This window comes from Fusarium verticillioides, chromosome 2 (genome assembly GCF_000149555.1).
Source record: "Fusarium verticillioides 7600 chromosome 2, whole genome shotgun sequence".
NCBI lineage: Eukaryota > Fungi > Ascomycota > Sordariomycetes > Hypocreales > Nectriaceae > Fusarium > Fusarium verticillioides.
The window spans coordinates 2,373,660-2,394,442 of record NC_031676.1 but is presented as its reverse complement, the minus strand read 5'-3'; the positions used below and the strand labels follow the sequence as shown (position 1 = coordinate 2,394,442).

Here is a 20,783-nt window from a genome sequence, read left to right as displayed (position 1 = left end):
GGTTCTAAACACCAAACCTTGGGATACATATGCGTTGTACCCGTATTCAGTGCTTGCATGACAATATGAAAGCCCCACAAAAAAGTCAATGACTCCCCTCCGGCGTCGGACTCAGCAACCAAAAAGTGGTAAACACCACATCTTTAAGAGCCACGCATCCTCATTACTCCTCAGTCCCTCAGGAGATAGATCACCACCAAAATGGCTCCCTTTAACCTTGAAAGCTGTGCTAGGCCAAACATCTTGGCCCTCCAGCCATATCGCTGCGCGAGAGAGCATGTTGCCCCTCCCCCGCATTAGAGCAACGACTAACTTTCCTCAGTGACTACAAGGATGACGGCACCAATATCCTTCTCGACGCAAATGAGAACGCGTACGGCCCTTCTCTGAGTGCAGATGTCGCGGAGAAGGCTGCCAATGGCGTGGAGGTCGACTTGCTGGGCCTGCACCGTTATCCTGATCCTCACCAGGAACCGTTGAAGAAGCAGCTTTGCGAGCTGCGAAACACCCATGCCCACACAGATAAGACGCTCAAGCCCGAGAATTTGTTTGTGGGTGTTGGTAGCGATGAGGCTATCGATGCTCTGCTGCGATGCTTCTGCGTTCCTGGAAAGGACCGCATCCTTACATGCCCGCCTACTTATGGCATGTATTCTGTGTCTGCACAGGTCAACGACGTGGCTCTCGTCAAAGTTCCCCTTTTAGAAGCCCCAACCTTCAGCATAGACGTTCCAGCTGTCATGGAAGCCCTGACAAAAGAGTCCAACATCAAACTTGTCTACCTCTGCTCGCCTGGAAACCCCACTGGTTCAGTCCTCGCCAAGTCTGATGTTCAGCAGATTCTGGATCACCCAACGTGGAACGGCGTTGTCGTTCTTGACGAAGCATATATCGACTTTGCCCCCGAAGATGCTTCTTTGGCTGAATGGGTGACTGAGTTTCCTAACCTCGTCGTTATGCAAACCCTCTCCAAGGCCTTTGGTATGGCTGGCATCCGCCTCGGTGCTGCATTCACATCGCCCCCTATCGCACGACTGCTCAACAGTCTCAAGGCCCCTTACAACATCTCCAGCCCTACAAGTGCCCTGGCGTCCTACGCTGTCTCCGAAAAGGGACTCGCTATTATGCGAGACCATCGTGCGCGCCTCCTAGAGCAGCGTGATCGTCTTATCAAGGAACTTCCAAAAATCCCTGGTGTTGGTCGTCTACGAGGTGGCACTGAAAGCAACTTTTTGCTTTACGAAATGCTTAACACTGCAGGCGAGCCGGATAATACTGTCGCGTTGGCCGTATATGAGAAGCTTGCTGAGGGTAAGGGTGTCGTCGTGCGATTCAGAGGAAAAGAGCACGGATGCCAGGGATGTCTACGAATTACAGTCGGCACAGACGCCGAGGTGACAAGATTTCTGGAGTCACTAAAGACGACGTTGGCTGAGGTGAGAGGCTCTTAAACTGGAGCAACAATTAGGAAAAGGGTGATAAAACGACGACGTTCTACGTTAAATCCAGACCTTTTAGACGTAATCTCGTGGAATTAATAAAAGCAACACTCAGAGTGTGAGCGTTTTATACCAAAGTGGTCTCTCAGACCGGTTATCCGAATACCCGACGCCAGTTCCATTCTATATCTATAAGGTCTAAGGAATATCCAATACGTTTTTAGGCCCATCCCAAGAACACCAGAACACTTCCAATGCTGACTGAAGCCAGAACGAGATCCGCTCGGGGGATACTAGCAGCATCCTCACTCTTGGTAGGCTGGGCTGCAGTTGCTGATGATGTCTCAGAGGAGGACGTTGATGTACTCTTGATTTTGGACTCATCCTTTTCCATGGCAGCCCAGTCTGTGCTGCGGATAACCTTGACATCATCGCCCTTGAGCGGCGCAGGAGCATCACTTAGTAACAGGCCCTGAACAGCTTCAAGAGCACACATTTGCTGCCCAAGACCGGGATTTCCATCAAAACCGGAGTTATACCATCGCATACCACACTCACGGCCAGACTTCCCTCCTGTGCATGTTTGGACAGCAGCCTTGGCCGATGGGAGAAGATGAGCATGGACATGCTCCTTCAGAGCGGGCTGCATCTGAATAGACAGGTACATGAATCGTGATAGATAACCCTTGAAGGTGGACATGTCGTCGTTGCATGTGTTGACAGTCTCGCAAGCAGCTTCGTACATGACATTGGTCGCGTTGGGAAATGGTGAAAAGAACCAATCGGTGCCTTCTAAGAGACGCTTTGAGCGGTCGACCCATTCTGGCTTCTCCGTGTAGTTGGCGAGAACTGCCGCACCGTAAAGATATATACCGCTGGTGTAAGTAAAAGAATGGTATGTTGTCTTCTGGCAGTTGTCTTCTACACTGGCTCCGTCATAGACGTGATAATTGCGGTGATCGATGAAGCCTACTTCCCAAGACCAGTCCCAGATTTTAAGAGCCCAGTCGAGATATTTGTTATCGCCAGTGATACGAGCTAAACGTGCGGCAAGTTGGAAGAAACCGCCATTGCTGACCGAGTTTTTGTATGTCATGCCATTCGGGTTACTTGGGTAGATCTGCCACAGGAGGCCACCACCACAAGCTGTTGTATTCCATCGACCCGCAAGCTCATTGAATACGTTGATGCTGATATCGAGCCACGATGGGAGGCTCTTGTTGGGCTGAGGGAAGTTTCGCTCAGCAGCGGAGAGGACAGCTGAGCCCCAGAAGAAGAGATCATCGTTACCCTCCTCATCGGCATGCTCTACAGGCATGTAGTCGTTACCAGTGCCGAGATTTGTAGGCCCCAGAAGAGCCTGGATGACCACATCATTGTAACTGTAATCTCCGGTAAGGTGGTAGTAGTCGAGCATGACACCCCATAGGGCACCAGCTACCCACCAGTAGTATGGATCTTGAAGGTCACCGAGATCCTTGGGCACCGATGATGTGTTGCCGCTGTAGTACTTCATGGCATCGAAGGCGAGGGTACCTGCTACATCTCGGATTGAATCTGAAATGGTTAGTGAACCAGAACTCCAGTTGACCGCAGAACATACCTGGATTTGTAGTGTCAAGTGAACTGGGAGGCGTTTTGGTAGCGATGGCTATAGAAGCCAAACTGGCTAAGGCGATGAACCTCATAATGCGTCTATAGTCGATGATGGTATGGTGTATGGTGTCTATTTGAGTTTGCTTAAGATGCTTGATCGCTCAGCGATAGTCTTCTCCTGGAAGATTGATGCAAGTCTTTTGGGCGCTGGCAGTAAGTTGATAGCTTTCGTAAGGTAGGTCCGATAATGAGTGTAAGTTCAAGGCAGTTAACGGCAAGCGATATGGAATGAGAGTCTTGATATTCGAGAAAGAGCGAGGCGTTCAAGTCAAACAAATCAAGCTACCACAAGGTACCTAGGAACAAGAAGAAAAAAATCAGGCGTAAAAGTTGAGAACGCCTTCGGAGGCATGAAAAGTCAGATAAGAAGAAATAAGAAACGAAGGAGGGGCCACCGAAAGATAAAAATACAATCACAGCTGAGAGGGAGCGGGAATACGAGAACGCAATGAGCTAGAGCTAAAGCTCCAAAGACGTTTGTTCTTTTCAGGCTGGACTGGGCAGTCTGGGCTAGTCCAAAACGTTGATAGACGACGGGGGCTAGTCTAGGTATTAATACATGATACCCTTGCTTGGCGGACTGTTTTCAGAGTTAGACACACAGGGAGGATATCTTGGGAACGAATGACGAATCATGCTGGTTCAGGCGTAGACTAATAAGACTTGCGCTGATGAGCCTCAGACAAAGCCAACCTTTGAATGATGACCTCTACATTCTATGGAGAATGGGTTACCGAGCTCTCCCCGCAGACGGACATGACAAGGAACACAACCCCTGATGGCCCTGCTCTCGGCGATCAGCCGTTGATTGTGGCCAGTAGAACATGTCATCATGTTGGTGTTACAGACACAAAGAACCGGCTGTTTCGACTGGCCGCGCGGGTAAAGGATTTACAGTCGCCAAACCACGCACGGTTTTTGTTTCCCAGGAATATGAATCTAACGTTACCTACTGCAAGGCACTGTAGGATCCAGGGGTAAATGCCACTAAACTCTAGCTGACAGATAGAGATACCTCTGGGGAGGCGATTGGTGGGCGTCAAAAGTTGGAGGAAGAGGCTTGGCGCCACCATGTTCATGCCCTGACTAGAGGACTTAGGGATCATCAAAGCATTGAAGGTTGATACCCTTCTGGGAGAACTGGCGAAACAGTACCGGCTCTTCTAGAGAGTGATGTTCTCTGCTGTGTAACCATGCATCATTCAAACTCGAGCAACACAAACTCAGTATCCTTGCCCATCAACTCTGCATTAACGTTACGGTCCTCATCTCCACTGCCCCACCCCCAGCAACCTTTCTTTTCCCTGCCCTTGCATGCTTGCATGGGCTTTCGCAAAAATGATCGTCTCGAAGCCTGACTCACTGACGAAACGCGATGCTCAAAAAAGGAGATCTTGAAACACGAAACAACGCTGGGCGTTTCTCTCGTCTGATTTTGATTGCAGCGTTTCCGACTTTGCCGTGTTGCCATATGACACTTTTCTCAAATCAGACACGTGGAAACACTTGAGTGTCGCGTTCTTAGAGGCCTCGAAGTAAAAGCAACTAACTGTCAGCCTAGGTCTGTGCATTGTTTACGAGATTCGGGTCGGTCCCGACATTGGAAGAAGCTCAAGGCCAAGCTTCTTGTCTTACATGTGGAGATGCAGGCGGAATCTAAGACCCTTACACTCTTGGTGGCAGAAAACTCAGGACTTCATTCCTAAGCGATAAAAATATCTAGGTAGATTCAGAAGATCTCAGGGAAATGCCAGCGACTCTTGTACACTTTTATTTCGGTCCACTGATCAAGGACTGAGCGAAGGGTTCTTTTATAAGTTCTGTTGGACGAGAGCGCTGTTTCCCATGCCGAGGACCTTGAGATTGCTAAAATGCAGTCTTCGTATGGTTGTGAAGCTACCGGAGCTTGGCCGGATGTTGTCTTCCTTTTTGAGCCTCCTTGCAAGCCCGTCAGCAGTATTAATTAGCGGCCTTGCCGTGCCACCGTCTTATCTTAGTGAGACTGCTTCTGGTGTAGTTCTGGACCAGGTCTTAGAACCAGGGGTCACTCAGGTCAAGTTATTCTAAATTTATTGAACGCGATAAGCAGAGTTTTGGGCATCCATGAGCTGACTCTCTTCTTCAGATGATAGTATGATACCATTGTTGGCTGAAACGTTGATGAGCAAGGCATACTCTTGTGACCGCATATAAACATATAAACACTAAATGTTGTAGCGCGTCGGCCTTTGCGGTTCAAGACACGGCTGGTCGCCATGTCTCTCAAATATCCTATCCCTTCTCTCCGCCATTTCCCGTCGTTCGCCTCCATTCCCAGTGCCGCGTAATCATCAAGTAATGCATGTGTTGAAAGTTAATGATAAACCCAAAATAACAACATCGACAAAAACGCATCTCCACATTTTGATCGAATCATGAATTGTGTTCACACTCATGGTTTTGTGGAGCCCCCGGTTGCTGGTGAATGATAGATCGTTATACAATGAACAGTCAAATCTCGTAGGGCTGAGAGAATGGCAGCGAGAAGTGGAAGGAAGGAGCATCAAGTCTTCGCTCTTTGCCAACAAATTTCAATGCAAGGTCCGGGCCGCTGAGCTTAAAATAAATTAGGCGACACGTGGCCGAAAGAGGAAATCGCCAAAACCAACCTCACCTGAGTTGGGGATTTGAGAGCATGAGCAAAAGGGTTTCATTCCGATGATAAAATGGAGCTACTACAGAGTCGTCGTGTTGTGTTGTGTCAAGCAAGCTCGCTCAAAATTGGAAACAGATCGTAGTGATAAACTGACAGGTAAGCTCGGACGGTGAACCAGCAATATGTACGTAGTATGCCAACACAAACATATCGATTGCATGAACAATTCTCCAAAACAACCCGGGGTAGCTATTTATCTAGTGAGAAGCATCTAGATAACGTTACGTATCAACTTTCGTTGAGGCGAGTGGCGATGCAGCCAGCAATGCAGCCCATTGTGCAACCACATCACCATGAAAGTTCAAGATGCGATATCTCAACACTTTCGCAGCGCAACTCGAATTTGCAAAAGACAGAACCTAACTACTGATTCGTGTCTATCTTGTCATGCCAGAAGTGTGTCCGTAAGTGCAAAAGTGAATGCGCGATTCATGGCTGAAGTTTCATATAACAGAATCCGTTTGAAACGCAAAAATGAAGCTGTATCGACACAGGCAGGATTTGAACCTACGAACGCGAACGTAATAGATGTCTAGAACCTCTTGGAGGCTCGTTCAAGTCTATCGCCTTAACCACTCGGCCACTGTGCCCTGTTTTGTTGATGGTGGTGGAATCGACTATTCTCGATTTTGAGGTATTTTCTGTACGTCTGTGCTGAAAGTGGATACTCTCGTTTTGAGCACGAAGTCTCCACAATTCTCTGAACCTTAAACACATTGTGGAATTCCAAGAATTGAGATCGCAATTGCACATTTTCCATTATACAGTATTGTGGCTGGCACTCCGAAATTTTGATAGCATTACTGGCTGGAAGCTACTGGGAATGAGTCTTCTGGCTTCTTCGGTCACTTCTTCTTTGATGTTCTTCTTCAGACGCAAGGGTCTTTCCTTGAAAAAAGGTTATGCTGATACTGACCACAGCCGGCTTGTCCACACCAGCTGAGACACACAAAGTTCAACCACATCAACAACTTTCCACTCGAAGGTTTTGTTCCAATAGTCATCAATGAGCTTCACTCAAGCAGAATTACCAAGAGTACTTATGACAACATGCGAATATTGTATTTCGGCACGCGTCACGGTCCGGCCGGTATTCCCGGGCCGGAAAAGTGGGGTATGTCCGGTCCTGAGAGCATCTGCAGAACTCTTCTCTTCCGTTTGGGGAGCTCTGACTTATTATCTCCACACCCGATTCCGCTGAAGGTTGAAGCTCAACTCTCCGTAGTTGAACCTGGCCCTTGCCTGATGATAACATCTCGAAGGAGCAGCTTTAATTCACCTGACGCGCTTCCTGTAAATGTCTTTTCACAAATGCAGGAGACCACTTGCTATAGTAATAGACAGTCGTCCTCGCCATATGTCTCACCCTTGCTGAGTATTTGCCATATTTCGGTCTTGTCGTGTAATGATCCCCGGTGTCGTTTTGTCGAATAGACTTATGCTGGAACACCCAGGTATGCGTGAACCAGCATCTACCATCGGTTACAGGGTAATATGGAAACACAAATCCGACACCGTTGCCCAACAGACCTTAGGCTCGTATTAAAACAATACAACTCTGGTCCGTCAAGTTTCATTTTTTGGCTAATCTTAGCTAATAAGAGAGCATGCTGTATTAACATGATCGAAATTCAACGAAGAAAATTGCTCGCTTGCTCCTGAAACCCATCATAAATCGTATTCTCATCAGGAAATGGTCCAGTTCTCAAAAAGTCCAACCAACCACCAAAGTGCAACAAGCAGCAAGTAAAGCAGCCTTGAAGGAGACGCTCAAACTTGCTCCAGCATTATCACCGTTTGTAGCTATCGGCATGGACACAAAGTCCGTCGGTGTACTCGAATCTGCAGTAACAGGGTCCGGGTCATGGGGCAGTTCGGCCATTGTTAGGACGCCCCATTCTACTTCGCTCCCGGAATAAGTTGATGTCCATGTCACTTCCGTCGGACCTGTATGCACGCCATCGTTATAGCCCTCGTTGAAACTAGAGTATCCGGAACAAGTAGCCCTTGTTGTGCCTTTTAGGTTGCACTCCAGATTAGCGGTGCTGCACCATGTTAGCATTGGTATGTCGTAGGTGCACAGAGAACATACAGTCTTGAGGTGTGCGTGCCATGAAAGCGTACAGTATCGGGTCCCTCGACTAAAACGAAGGGAAACTCAAGGGATAAATCACACTTTGGAGGATCTGAGTCGTCTGTATCTGGGCAGAATATTGTGTACGTTGTTTCCTTAGCTTCCACATCCTGGTGTGTGTTAGCAATCATGATGGAGTTTGTAGAGAATATCGACTCACGCTTGAGATGATGCTACCGCGCACAACAGCCCACGAGTCTTCGTCGTAATAGGGCAGATAAATAGGCGCTGTGGTTACAGCAGGCGGTTCCTCGCTAGCATATGCGAAACTATTCGCAGCCAACAACGCCAGCCAAATCGACTTGGAGCGTGGGGACATGATTGACTAACTCGTCGCGCAGGGATGAAAAGAGTTTGTAGAGGCCAGTCTAGCCAATCAGAGCTTGTAGAAAATGCAGAGTGAAGATCGCAGTTACAAAAGATGCGCGAACAAACAAGGGTTATCGTCAAGGTATGGGCAGATAAGTCAAGACAAGAATTGGTCGAGCGCGCGCGAAATGATGACCTTTTTAACAGCTCCTTTTCTCAAGAAACCGGGTTGGGAGGGGCCAAAGGCCAGCCAAGCATCAGCGGAGAGTGCCAAGGTCTGGGCGGCCGAGGTTGAGTGAGGTTGTGAGCTAGACTAAGGTAACAGGCGGTGATGAAATTTTGGTGTGAGTGAAATGTCGACGAAACAGGAGCACGTTTGAAGAGCTAGATATAAAAAGAACGAAACATTAGCAACAGAAACGATGATACTTTGATATATTCATCCGGAAATCGGTCACAGCAAGTGTCAGACGGACAAATTTATCATGACACGCCAAGACTGAGCTTTGTCCAGAATCCGATGCCAAGACGGACGCTGAGTGCCAAGGAGGATCCAATTTTGGTGACATCCCAGTACACGTTGCATTCAGCAGTACATTACTACATACTCTGGAACAATTCAACAATACAGAGTAGAAAATATGGAATGGAAAATGACTACTCCGTATTTAGCTTCAACCTCAAAGAATTATCCAGAGAATACATCTAGAGTTCTTTTAATGATAGGATAATGCTGCATGGCTCAAGTCTGCTGTTACGGCCACCAACATTCAATCATCTTTGGCAGGATGTGTATCACCCAAGCTTACATATAACAATCGCCGCGTTGGTGTCACTGGGGGCGCCCTTTTCGATCAAGTCCACTGAGGCCCGAAGGTCTATTCGGAGATGCATTCATTCGATGATGGTTATGGCCGTTATTGGAAGGTCTTAGCTTAGTTTGGGTTGTTGTTACGTTAGAGGATCCAGCATCTACGCCTATTCTGCTTAGAAGAAAGACCAGTATTGGATTTCTATTTAACCTTCCCACAGCGGAAGCAGAACTCAACCTCATGGGTCAGTCACAGGGAAATTGTGGGTTGGCAGGCAAAGGATCCCTAAACATCTATAGTTCCCTCGTGTGTCGCTGCGAAAATGGTGCAGCATATAAGCTCATGCTTGATGCTTAGATCCTTAGATGACGTTTTGTTTTCCTCTATGGCACAGAAGTGGGTATTTCAAGGGACAGTTGAAGGAACACTCATTCGGTCACTTGAAGGCGGCCTGATGGCGGCCTTGGGGGAGTAGGGTGAAGTGGTAATCAACAACTCGACTATCACGACATAATTGCTGAATGCTAAATTGAGAGCTCGCCTCTTACTAAGGATTCGTGAAAAGGTACTTGAACTTGATACGTTTAGCAAGGCCTTCACACGTCATCTTTTTAATGGTCTTACTCTCCTCCTTATCTAGTGGAGGGTCGATGACTTACAGTTTGTTCTTTTCGGGCAACAGATCTGCCGTGGACACAAAGCATCAAAGTTTAACTGAGAATTTCATTCTCCCCGTATCACGGATTTCTTACAGACAGTATTTGGGCATGTCTGCGTTACCTTTTAGTGACAGTAACTTCACATTGTCTTCACATACCTAGGTCAGCTCATGACAATATCTCATATATGGATTATGTCCCTCCCAAAACAATGAGCTTTGTAATCACTCCTCTTGCTATATGTAAATATCATAGGGCTGTCGACTTTTGTACAGCTACAAGATTAGCATCCCGACACCAATGGTTCGGAATCCAGATCTCTGTCTCGTATCAAGTAGTTGTATTGTCTCTCGTTAAGCTCAATACCTCCTCTCCCATGACCCAACCGATCCATTTCAAGGACTATGTAAATATACCATCGTTTTTGATCTATCAAATTTTCGACTCTATACCGCTAAAGTGGCACTCCGGTGCCCTATGGAGCCAAACAGGTCCTTCGCCTCAAGGGTATCTTCACAATATTCTCTAAGTGAAACACCTCTATGACAACTTCGATATCTGGATACATGGAGGGTACCAGAGTCTTGTTCGCATTAACGAAGAAAGTTCACAGATTTGTCACCCGGTGGCGGGGGAGCTACAGTTCCTCTAACTTCGGGCAGCATCTTAAAGATTGTGGCCTTAAACTGGTCTATTACTAATTCAAACAGGCGATTTAATCTGGAGATAATGTTAGGCAGCCTCACAAGGATCACTCTTATCGAGAGGCTCTAATTGCACCTCGCCTATTCTTTGGCTAGGGAAGGGGAGAAAACTTAGGATCTTGACCCTCGATGCTGAAAAGATTTAGGTAAATTAGGATAAACTTAGGATATCTTTACTAAGTTCAGAATACCTTTTACTGAGTTTATCTTAATGCTCTCTATTGTAATCTGGAATTTTCTTGCTCCCCCGAGGCTTGACTCTTATCAACATCATGGGTCTCGTTCAGGGACGGGAATCAAGAGCTAGGATCTAACAGTGGCTAACGGTGCCACCCCCGTAAAACCAACTCGCTTCAATCAACGCTTCACCAGAAGGATCAATAGCCCCAACGGCTTTATCAATGACAGACGCCATCTCTACGCCAAATACGAAAAAGGCATCCCCCGCAGTGTCTCATTTGGATGTCACTGACACAGTCATTGACTTCAATCTATTTAACTTTTCTCTATTGAATATCACCCGCGCATCATCTCCAATTTTCTCCCGCCCTACAGGGCCCGAGTGGGTGGTACCAAGGCGGATACTCGGAACAAGGGCCGGTTTTAATCTCCTTTCTAAGTCCGTAATAAGGTATCAGAGTGTTTTATTCGAGCATAGCGTTGTCGTTAAGCGGCCGCCGAAGGATTCAATCAATCAAAGGAACCAGTGAGTCTCTAACGCTTTGAAACTAGTTGAATAGGGGAGTCTCTTTTCTCTTAAAGCCTGGGCTCGCTTGCTTCGTCATTTTCTTTAGTCGACCGTCGACCGTCGTTCGTTCAGCATCCAACCCAATACATTCATTCATTCATTTGCTGCACAGTCACTCTTTAACAAACACTCACAATGGCTCGATCTCTTGCTCTTCTCGCTGGTGCCCTCGCCACTGTTGCGGCCCAGACTACAACCGTTGAATTCCTCCTCCCCATGTTCGATCCTCAGCCTCTTGAAGGCTCTGTTGTCGCCGTGAAGGGCGGCGCGACTACTCTTGCTATTCACTGCCCTGATGCAAAGGCGACAAACTGCGGCCTTGACAGTACCAGCACCATTGTCGGTGGCCCCTCTACCATTGAGTACTCTTACACCATGCATCCTGATGTTGATGGATTCGGTGGCGGTGAAATGTAAGTACCTATTCACAAGTTACGTGACTTCAATGCCTAACAAACCAATAGTAAGCAAAACATGGGTTGCGTCCTGGACCCCAAGAAGGATGTCGCTACCTGTTCCGTTCACCAAGTTGCAGTTCTCTCTGGTAACACCGATGTCACCTCAATGACTGATAGTGTGAGTGGCTACAGGTCGCTTCTCATGCCCATCACTGTTACTGCTGGCGTCAACAAGCTCAACGGCAATGATGATGCTTCCGCTACCGAGGCCGCCGGTTCTGAGGCTACTTCTGCCGATAAGCCCAAGGACACTGGTGCCAAGGCCACTGATACCGCTGACGCTACTACTGCTTCTTCTGATGCTGCTGCTACTCCCGTGAGCTCCGACAATGCTGCTGGCCCTATGAAAACCCAGAATGCTGTTCTGGCTGCGGCTGCAGTTGTTGGCGGTGCTGCTATGCTGCTGTAGATGCGAGCATGTGGTTTGGACAAGCTTTTTGTAGTAATGATGCCTAATTCAACATTTATTAATTCGGCCAATTTGTGAATGACATGCAATGTCAATCTAGTGACAATCGATCGATAAAGTAAGGTTTCGGCAATCAGCGTCACACTCTAAAATTATTGACAAGAGCTCCATCCTGGCAGCCAGCCACGCATGTCACGTTTGAACAATGGATACTGAGAATGGCACTCATTGAGTCACGGTTGATCAGCTTGAACGTAGTATGAGCCTCTTTTTATTTGGGCTATAATAGCAACACTCCCCAATGGTAGCAACAAGACTGAGTTTACCAATAACCGCCATAATAAAGCAAGCATCATGCATAACATCTCGCTAAAGAATGAACAATCTGTGGACAACGCGAGGACGCAAATAAAAAGACAAGAAGAAAAGGGTATCACGTATGCACACGAGATGTTCAAGGTCTACTCAGTTGCGGTCCTCTCGCCCATCAAGCCAACTGGTACACTGGATGCAGCGAATAGACTACATAGTGTTAGTCGCAAGCCCATATCGAGGTTCGACCGTCTCACCTTTTCGTTGATGCGCTGTCTGCAGTACTTGCACTTCTTTGTGTGCTTGATGATGGGTTCAGATGAAGCAAGCTGCCACAAGTGCGCAAGTCCATAGAGAGCGATGCCCAGCACAAGAAAGGATATCATTTGGCCAACAAAAGATCTACTAGCTGTGAGTTTGGATATCCTAAAGACATTTAGAATGCCTACCCATATGCTAGGACAACGGCACCGTCCTCTTGGGCCTGATGAAGGGTGTTGTAGCCGGTTGTCTTATCGTAGTTTGGTCCTTTTTGCAGAACGGCAAACTTTTCCTCCATGTTTCTGTTGAGTGGGGAGGAGAACCGAGATAGGTGGCATTAGTACATCGCTCACAAAAGACTTTACTAAGTCTGTGAAGGCGGCCGCAAGACTATCCAGTGTGTTAGTCGCCTTCACCGCGAATCCAGGAGACTTCATACATCAAACCAACGGCGATCTTGAGGATATCATCTTGAAACGCAAAGTCGACGAAGCCTTCCCAAAAGCGCTTAACTCTCTTGTGGCCTCGACCAAGCAGGGACTCTGACTCTCCCGAGCCAGACTCCTCGTCGTGAGATCTACCAGGCATGGTGTGATAGTTTGGACGTGATGTTCTCCAGAGGCCAGACAGCCAGGACATGGGCGAGGAGTCGAATGATCAAGTGTTTCTTATGTTTAGATATCCAGAATGCTACCAATGCTATAATGACTTGGCCGTGGAAGCTAGAATCAAGGACCGGGTGCCGAAGTGACACGCGCTACACGCGGTTGTTGGTTGGTGCCTGTGACGTCATGTGTACTCAACCGTACTTACAGGGTACCTGACTGTCTCACCAATTACGGCCATACCTTACAGATTAATCAGTAATCTATCCGTATATGAGAATACGTTCGAGGAACTAGCAATTGACAAATAGAACGCATAGAACATGATACGCCGTATATGGGTTGCTAAGTGCTTTGAAGGGTCTTTCCTCGAAACCAAACGAGTTGGCGGTCGTTATCGTACAAGCACACTCGTGAGACTACTGATATTCATACAGCGGGCAATAGGGAAAGCCTCAAAGTAAGTATACCAACAAGGCTAGAGCTTTGCGATGATGCTTCTCATATCCTGATACATCGTGTGTTAAATCTTGTCGCGAACCCGAGATAATCACACGTTATAGTGCTTGTCATAAGTTTTGACAAAGCATAGGCTAGGAGAGGAAAAACTTAGGATCTTGGCCCTAAGTGATATAAAGACTGAGGTAGCTTGGTATAAGTTTAGGATAGATTTAATATAAACTTAGGATAGCCTTTACTAAGTTTATTTCGATACTGTATGTTAAGGTCTGATGTTTTGCTGCTTAAGGACATGGCAATTTGAATGACAGAAACATACACACTCGCGTAGAGATTAGATAGGCCAGCTATCGCATTACTATCTGACTACCTAGATATGCCAATCTTGTGGTTTGTATAAAAAGAAGTCCGAGAAGGGAATCATTCTGAAACTGCAAAAGGAAAGTAAAACACTTTGGTATCATAGTCGCGCCCAATCTGGTTAACAAAAACCAATCATCAGTCTAGTCATCATGTCTCATCAAATCTAGTAGCTCCCCTTTCGTGGCTTCCACTGTCTCTTCCTCTCACGTCGCATAAGACACAAGTGCATGACCCAGTAGATAGCTGCGATAATCATAAGAGCAGCAGCAGCCCAAGTCAGCGCCAGGAACTTATTTCCAACAGACGCCGACAGTCCAACATCATCGCCGACGTCGTTTATCTTGTTTACACCCTTCTTGCCAGCCACAGTGACGAGAATGCTGGCGATGAGGAGCACAAGTGCGGCGAGACCCGAAAGAATGACGTTGACGGCGTTGACGCCGCGTCGAGCGAAGAGGAAGAATGCGCCGGTGCTCGCAATCATGGCGAGGCCGGAGAAACCCACTGCGAGGACGTAGAAGACGAATGTGACCAGGAGAGCCGTGTTGAGAAGATCGATAGAATCTTGGATGTCATCGGGCCAGTTAATGTCAGCAAGGTTCATCTGGAAAGGTCCAACTTCGAGTTGCTTGTCGAGCATCTCGGTGAGGTTGAAGCGTTCTATAAGATCAGCAATCGTTCTCAATCTACAATAGGGTTCTACTCACTCTCGGGGGCAGAGTTGGTGCAGTTTGTGACGTTATATCCAGCACCAGGAGTCGTAGCATTGGGCTTGTACTGTCCATCACATGTAGCCATGACATGAATGGAGTACCACTCCGAAATACCAATAGTATCGGCCAGCTTGTCTGCAACGTCACCAGTGATGTCGTTGATCTTTCCCTTGACATCGTCCTTAACTTCGTTCCACTTGTCGGTGACCTTGCCAAAGAAGCCATCATCTTCATCGTTGTTATTAGAAGAAGCGTCGCTGTCAGTGTCGAGAACGTTATGGCCAATCATTGAAGTGTTGAGCTAAACTGTCAGCTTGCGTTTTTGAGAAGTTGCTTTAAACCTACCCGTGCAACAGAGTATTCTTCCATAAACCCTTCCTTGTGACCAGCAAAAAGGCAGAGCATTGAGAGGATAAAGGCCACCATGGACAGCACCAGGGGCAAGAGGACGAAGAACCTCGACAACATGGTTACGACGTATGATACTGCGAAAGCGGAGTGTCTTCAAGTTGTAGAAATACGAAAATCAACAATTCAAAGGAATGTCCGGTAGACACCGGGGAAGTCGTGTTGACTTTGCGGGTGGTGTAGTGAAATAAATACTTCACTAGTACTGAGACCCTGTCTGTCAATGATGCAAACTTCGACAGCGCATAACCAAGGATGATTCGCGCACAGAGCTTCAGAAGAGTCTACCAAGCCAAGCTAAAAAGAGCACAAACGCCAGAGATTCAGAACAAGCTCAAGGCCATGTTCATGAGCGCATCGCCGTGCAAATCATGTCCCTGAATAACGGCCAATTCCGAAACAGACCAATCATACATTGAGCGCTTGCGTCACTGGCTGGGCTGTTTTTTTGTTTCTTTTCTTGACTGGGGATTCTTTGAGGGCTGCATCAAAAATGGCTGGGAAAACCGGTTGTGCAGGGGTCGGAGCTGGGATGCACGTCTGCCAATTGATCAATGGACAGTGGGGAAAAAAAAAGGGAAAACGGGACAGGGGTCAAGAATTGGGTCTGCTTAATCATTGTTTCTATGTTTGTTCTTTATTTCGTGAAAGAGGCCTCTTTCTCGTATTTGATGCACTGTTGATGGTGGACCGTATGGGTCAGTTGACCGAAACAAGATGGATATGGACCCTGAATATCTTTATTAGAGTTGTGCATAGTGTTCACGGGTGAGGCTTGCCGATAGCCCGGTCGAGAAGTGGTTCACTGCCTCGCTTCTTTGATGCTTGCAAGAGTAAAAGACTCTGATGCCGGCCGCCCTCAGTCTTCTCTTCCTGTCTTTTGGCGATCGATCAATGCTGATGATACTGAGAGATTGTTCTTCAATCGTAGCCTTCCAACCTTGTTATTGTGACTATCCGCGTCCACCCAGCATCCAAGAGCGGGTCATCCGCTCATCTATCCGGTCGGCTTCCGTAGCTCAGTTGGTTAGAGCGTCGTACTAATACTTCAATCCGAGTGTTCGGTGATGCGAAGGTCTCAGGTTCAAGCCCTGGCGGGAGCAATCCCAACGCCTTCCGGATCTCTCTTTTTGTCGATTTTTGCTCTTCTCAAAGAGTGATTGTGGTCGTGATGCGGACTGGTGATGAAGTGGCTGGTGTTGAGCAACGATAGACACGTAGTGTATGTAACACTGTGAGCAGACATGAACTTGTTGTTACTCAGACTTGTTTCTTTGACTACCGGAAAGATCGAGTCCTTCTTTGTCACACTGAACGAACACTGGGCAAAAGGCAACCATGATCCCAATTCCTTCGACCTCGAGGCTCCAGATAACACTAAGCATTGCAAGCTCGACGAACTTACGCAGGCGATCCCTCTATAAGGACATATTCTCATGCTTTTACTTAACCGAGCTACAGCACTACACTCATTTTCCCAGGCGCTGGACTCAGAGAAGTACCATCGAATGAGTTCCCTGACCCAAGAATGCGTCGTCAACTATTGATGATCCACGTTGCCAACGACCCACGTATGACGAGTACAGAGCCTAAATAAAGATGAGAAAAATGTCGCACAGCTTTCACAGAGGTTAGAGACGCGGTCCATCTCCATTTAAGCAGATAAATGACTCGTTTGCTTCTGGCTCTTCTTCCACCACTTAGAGCAGTGCTCAACGGTTGATTTTCAGCCATATTCCAAGCCTCAAACTTTGCTGCTCAGAGGCGAGTTAAGAAAATGAAGCTCATCTTTGATACAGGTTACTTTGCAATGACCTGGAGACTTGCGCTGCAATGATACCATCGGTAACCCTGCTTGGATTGATGGTCAAATCTTGGTAATTGAATGGTTATGTTTCAGGAGCCGCTGTCAAGATCTTAGGCAAAGCCAAGACACGGTTATGCTCCCCGGAATCTTCTTCCCGGGGTAACTGACATGGTTGGTATTTTGGGTTGTCTCATCACCATTCTCTGGGGCTGCTTCCATTCCATATTGAAAAGTCATCTCTTGTAGCTAAAAACTTCGAGATTTCTTCTGGCCTTTTCTTTTGTCGTTACCAACGGCCAACGGCTATCGGCAAAATGCGCATCCTGGGCCCGAAGAATTGACTTTTCATGGCGTCCTTCGATCGAAAGTCTACGAAGCCGAATCCACACTTACACAAACTTCCTCACACTGGCTGCCTCGATGCTTAACCACGTATTTCACGCTATGAGTTCACCATGAACACAGTGCAAGGGAGTGATACGTCCTGATCTTTCTTTATCCCGCGAGTGGCGTGTTAGACTTTTTATCGATAACTGATCGGGAAACTGATGAGGGCACCTCAACAACTGACAGGCTGACGGAGTGACTTGAGATGGACCTATGTTGCCACTGGTTTGCTATGTGGATTCGTAAGTGACCTTGTATTCTTAGAGTAACTCTGCAAGTTGAGTGAAGAGTCTGCCTCGATCGGGCCTCGAATTGGCTCGGATGCGTGCGTGTTTGCGTGTACCTGCATGAGTACGTAGAATTATTCATCTTCGACGTGTCTTCGATCTAGTTGTGGTTCACCTTCTTAAGACAACCTCATTTCCATCTCACTTTCTTTCCTGTCCATCTTCCATATTTCTTTCTTGTAGCAAACCTTTCTCTTTCTCCTGAGGACATACTCTCGTTACTAAAGTCTGGAGTTTCTTGTATTTGCGTTACACTATTATCGTACTATCAGTCACAATGCCTTCCATCAACAGCCTCCTCACAATGGCCCTGGCAGGCTCAGCCAGCGCTGCGTTCCAGGGTTTCAACTATGGCTCGACATTCACAGATGGAAGAGTGAAGGCTCAGTCCGACTTTGAGAACGAGTTCAAGACCGCCGCTGGTCTCGAGGGCACCGGTGGCGCCTTCACCAGTGCTCGCCTCTACACCATGATCCAGGGTGGCTCAACCAACCAACCCATCTCTGCTATTCCTGCTGCCATCAAGACCAGGACCAACCTGCTCTTTGGTCTCTGGGCTTCTGGTGACGGTTTCGCCAACGAGATCGCCGCTCTCAAAAACACTGTCGACCAATACTGTGGACAACTTGACGGCCTCGTCGCTGGCATTTCTGTTGGAAGTGAGGATCTCTACCGTATTTCTCCTACTGGTATCAAAGCCAATGAGAACCCGGGCACCAACCCTGATGTCCTCGTCGACTACATTAAGCAGACTCGTGCTGCTATCAAGGGCACTTGCCTTGAGTCTGTCGCCATCGGTCATGTCGATACCTGGACCGCATATGCCAATGCTTCCAACAATGCTGTCATTGAGGCCTGTGACTGGCTTGGCATGGATGCTTATCCTTATTTCGAAGATACCAAGAACAACCCCATCTCTGAGGGTGCAAACCTCTTCAAGGCTGCCTGGAATGAGGTCAAGGCTGTTGCTAAGGGCAAGGAGATCTGGGTCACTGAGACCGGATGGCCCGTCAGCGGCAAGACATATGGCAAGGCCGTTCCCTCCACCAAGAATGCTCGCACGTTCTACGAGGATGTCGGCTGTCCTATGTTTGGAGATATCAATGTTTGGTGGTACACACTCCAGGACTCTGCTCCCCAAACTCCCAACCCCAGTTTTGGCGTCATTGGCTCCGAGTTGACCGAGAAGCCCCTTTACGACCTCAGCTGTGATGAGAAGAGCAAGAAGGGAACTCTGGTGAGCCGCAGCAACAACGGCAACGTTGAGCACCGCTTCGTCAGCCCTTCTTTCGCAACTGGTAATTATACCAACGGAACTGCGCCTGTCGTGCCTGGCACTCCCACTTCTCTCGTGCCCACTCCTTCTTCCACCTCCGGCAACGGTGGTTCTGCCGCAACCCCCACGCCTGGCAGCGGTGCTCAGCAGCTCAACTCAATGAGTGCTGCTGCTGTAGCATTCATTCTTGCCGCTGCTCTGTTGTAAGCGGAACATATATGATTTAAGTTATTTCTGGGATATAGAATCGGAATTGGTAATGGGCATTGGGACAGGGCATCAAAAAGGCGCACCTGAGTACATACATATGAGCACATGATTTTCCAATGAGTCGACATGTGGATCGACGAGAATAAAATGATATGAGATCTACAATTTCGAGGCACCGGTCGATTGTGACATTCAATGAATCAGTTGAAAGAGATCAAAGGTTAGGGAGCAGAGATTTGTCTAGAGAGCTCGTAAGCCAATAATCCCCAAAATGTTTACAGAAAGACATAAATATAAAATACCTGTCTGTAAAAGAGAAGAACAGCTATTTAAAGTACTAAGGCAGACGATTTGTGATTTTGTAATACTTTATACCTTGATATTTTCCGGGATAATGAAACAGCCAATCTAGGAAAAACTCAAGATTAGAGTAATTGGCCAAAAGGGCTCTTGTCTTCCTGCTTCATGAAGGTACGTAGGTCAGTACCTTCCATTGCCATTCACACCAACAGTGCCTACCCGTAAGGTAACCGCAAGTTGGCGATATAAGCTATTCCTTCCCTTGTTCGCTCTCATCAACAACAACTGCAAGTGACGTTTTTTTTTTTCTCTCCTTTCTTCTCCCTTTTCTCCTTCAGCGATCATCATCATCATCATCATCATCACCAACAAAGGCCGTAAGTCAAGGGTCCTTTCATTTGCCGTGCCGCTTCATTCCTTCACTTCAGTTGTTCCTTCATCCGAGTTGTTACTGCTACATCTTCATGTGCACAATTTCTCTCTCATACCCTTTATTGACTCTTGGCTTCCTCCAGACATCCCTCAAACCCACCCAGGAAGGCTGGGGCAGAGGCCACAGCCACAAAGAAGAAGAGGTCCCGGCTCTTTTGTTCGTCCCGCAAGAAGGCCAATCACACGGTGGACACTTGCCGCGCTGTTCGTAAGTATTCTTTTTATGAATTATGCAAGTTATTCAAGACATGCATACTAACCAACCTTAGCTGGAGCTGTCACTATTCTGAGCGGTGGAGGCCCTGTGGCCCCAACTGGCTGCACCTTCCGGCTTGTAAGTTACCTCTACTAGATAGGTACCTATTGAATAGCTTACTAACTTAGGTATATAGGCAACTGGACGAGTCGAGAAGAAGAAGAACAACAACAACAACAAGAAGACTGCCGACCATAAGTTGGCAGATAAGGTTTCTGAGAGGGTGTCGGCTATGCAACTCGATTAGGGGTGTCCAGGTCTTTCTACAATACTAGCACAACCACTACAATGGGATATCTCGAGGTTGTTTACCCTCCCTACCTCCCTTGCGCAGCCAATAAAAAGATACGTCAGTCGCACTCAGGTGGACTTTTATCTGCTCGCGTGACCGACAAGAACGAGCGAACGAGCAAACGAATAAAAAAAGTTTTAGTATCATTTTAGGAAGCATTGTCACAGTTTAGAAGGTAATTCCTCATATTTAGTGTATCTGAGTCTTAATTTAGATAATATCATCATAAAGCTTATGATGATACAGGTATGGTTATCAGGTTTCACATTGGATTTCTTGGTGAGGTCGTCAATAGCTCTGGACCACCCCTGCACAGAGTGGATACTTCAGCCTTCAGCTTGGCGCGCAACGTGCTCATTGGCCGACTCATCTTGGGACCCAAGCCCCTCCCC

The 20,783-nt window shown here is 47.4% G+C and overlaps 8 protein-coding genes and 2 non-coding genes across 10 annotated transcripts; 5 read left to right on the top strand and 5 right to left on the bottom strand.

Annotated features, from left to right (window-relative positions):
- Positions 1 to 95: 95 nt before the first annotated feature.
- FVEG_04205 (histidinol-phosphate aminotransferase) lies at positions 96 to 2,352 on the top strand. The gene is made up of 2 exons (XM_018891971.1): positions 96 to 275; positions 323 to 2,352. Exons 1-2 carry the CDS (start codon positions 202 to 204, stop codon positions 1,449 to 1,451), a joined length of 1,203 nt encoding a protein of 400 aa, XP_018748571.1. The 5' UTR covers positions 96 to 201; the 3' UTR covers positions 1,452 to 2,352.
- On the bottom strand, positions 1,378 to 3,722 carry FVEG_04206 (hypothetical protein). Its single transcript, XM_018891972.1, has 2 exons — positions 3,043 to 3,722; positions 1,378 to 2,996 (listed from the first exon to the last, which is right to left on the bottom strand). Exons 1-2 carry the CDS (start codon positions 3,125 to 3,127, stop codon positions 1,660 to 1,662), a joined length of 1,422 nt encoding a protein of 473 aa, XP_018748572.1. The 5' UTR covers positions 3,128 to 3,722; the 3' UTR covers positions 1,378 to 1,659.
- Positions 3,723 to 6,276: 2,554 nt separating this feature from the next.
- Positions 6,277 to 6,380, bottom strand: FVEG_15425. The gene has a single exon. It is a non-coding gene; the product is annotated as a tRNA-Ser (tRNA).
- A 181-nt stretch (positions 6,381 to 6,561) lies between these two features.
- On the bottom strand, positions 6,562 to 8,679 carry FVEG_04207 (hypothetical protein). The gene is made up of 3 exons (XM_018891973.1): positions 8,085 to 8,679; positions 7,883 to 8,034; positions 6,562 to 7,835 (listed from the first exon to the last, which is right to left on the bottom strand). Exons 1-3 carry the CDS (start codon positions 8,241 to 8,243, stop codon positions 7,496 to 7,498), a joined length of 651 nt encoding a protein of 216 aa, XP_018748573.1. The 5' UTR covers positions 8,244 to 8,679; the 3' UTR covers positions 6,562 to 7,495.
- Positions 8,680 to 11,066: 2,387 nt separating this feature from the next.
- FVEG_04208 (hypothetical protein) lies at positions 11,067 to 12,323 on the top strand. Its single transcript, XM_018891974.1, has 2 exons — positions 11,067 to 11,569; positions 11,621 to 12,323. The coding sequence occupies exons 1-2, from the start codon at positions 11,292 to 11,294 to the stop codon at positions 12,021 to 12,023; spliced, it is 681 nt and encodes a 226-aa protein (XP_018748574.1). The 5' UTR covers positions 11,067 to 11,291; the 3' UTR covers positions 12,024 to 12,323.
- Positions 12,324 to 12,488: 165 nt separating this feature from the next.
- FVEG_04209 (large conductance mechanosensitive channel) lies at positions 12,489 to 13,235 on the bottom strand (the record flags this gene model as incomplete). Its single annotated transcript, XM_018891975.1, has 5 exons — positions 12,489 to 12,545; positions 12,593 to 12,737; positions 12,785 to 12,882; positions 12,941 to 12,986; positions 13,036 to 13,235. 5 exons carry the CDS (start codon positions 13,233 to 13,235, stop codon positions 12,489 to 12,491), a joined length of 546 nt encoding a protein of 181 aa, XP_018748575.1.
- Positions 13,236 to 13,908: 673 nt separating this feature from the next.
- FVEG_04210 (hypothetical protein) lies at positions 13,909 to 15,707 on the bottom strand. The gene is made up of 3 exons (XM_018891976.1): positions 15,082 to 15,707; positions 14,731 to 15,037; positions 13,909 to 14,683 (listed from the first exon to the last, which is right to left on the bottom strand). Exons 1-3 carry the CDS (start codon positions 15,202 to 15,204, stop codon positions 14,187 to 14,189), a joined length of 927 nt encoding a protein of 308 aa, XP_018748576.1. The 5' UTR covers positions 15,205 to 15,707; the 3' UTR covers positions 13,909 to 14,186.
- A 445-nt stretch (positions 15,708 to 16,152) lies between these two features.
- FVEG_15426 lies at positions 16,153 to 16,247 on the top strand. Its single transcript has one exon. It is a non-coding gene; the product is annotated as a tRNA-Ile (tRNA).
- Positions 16,248 to 17,667: 1,420 nt separating this feature from the next.
- FVEG_04211 (murein transglycosylase) lies at positions 17,668 to 19,475 on the top strand. The gene has a single exon (XM_018891977.1). The coding sequence runs from the start codon at positions 17,903 to 17,905 to the stop codon at positions 19,106 to 19,108; it is 1,206 nt and encodes a 401-aa protein (XP_018748577.1). The 5' UTR covers positions 17,668 to 17,902; the 3' UTR covers positions 19,109 to 19,475.
- A 101-nt stretch (positions 19,476 to 19,576) lies between these two features.
- Positions 19,577 to 20,346, top strand: FVEG_04212 (hypothetical protein; the record flags this gene model as incomplete). The annotated part of the gene is made up of 4 exons (XM_018891978.1): positions 19,577 to 19,582; positions 19,927 to 20,047; positions 20,113 to 20,177; positions 20,236 to 20,346. 4 exons carry the CDS (start codon positions 19,577 to 19,579, stop codon positions 20,344 to 20,346), a joined length of 303 nt encoding a protein of 100 aa, XP_018748578.1.
- Positions 20,347 to 20,783: the final 437 nt, after the last annotated feature.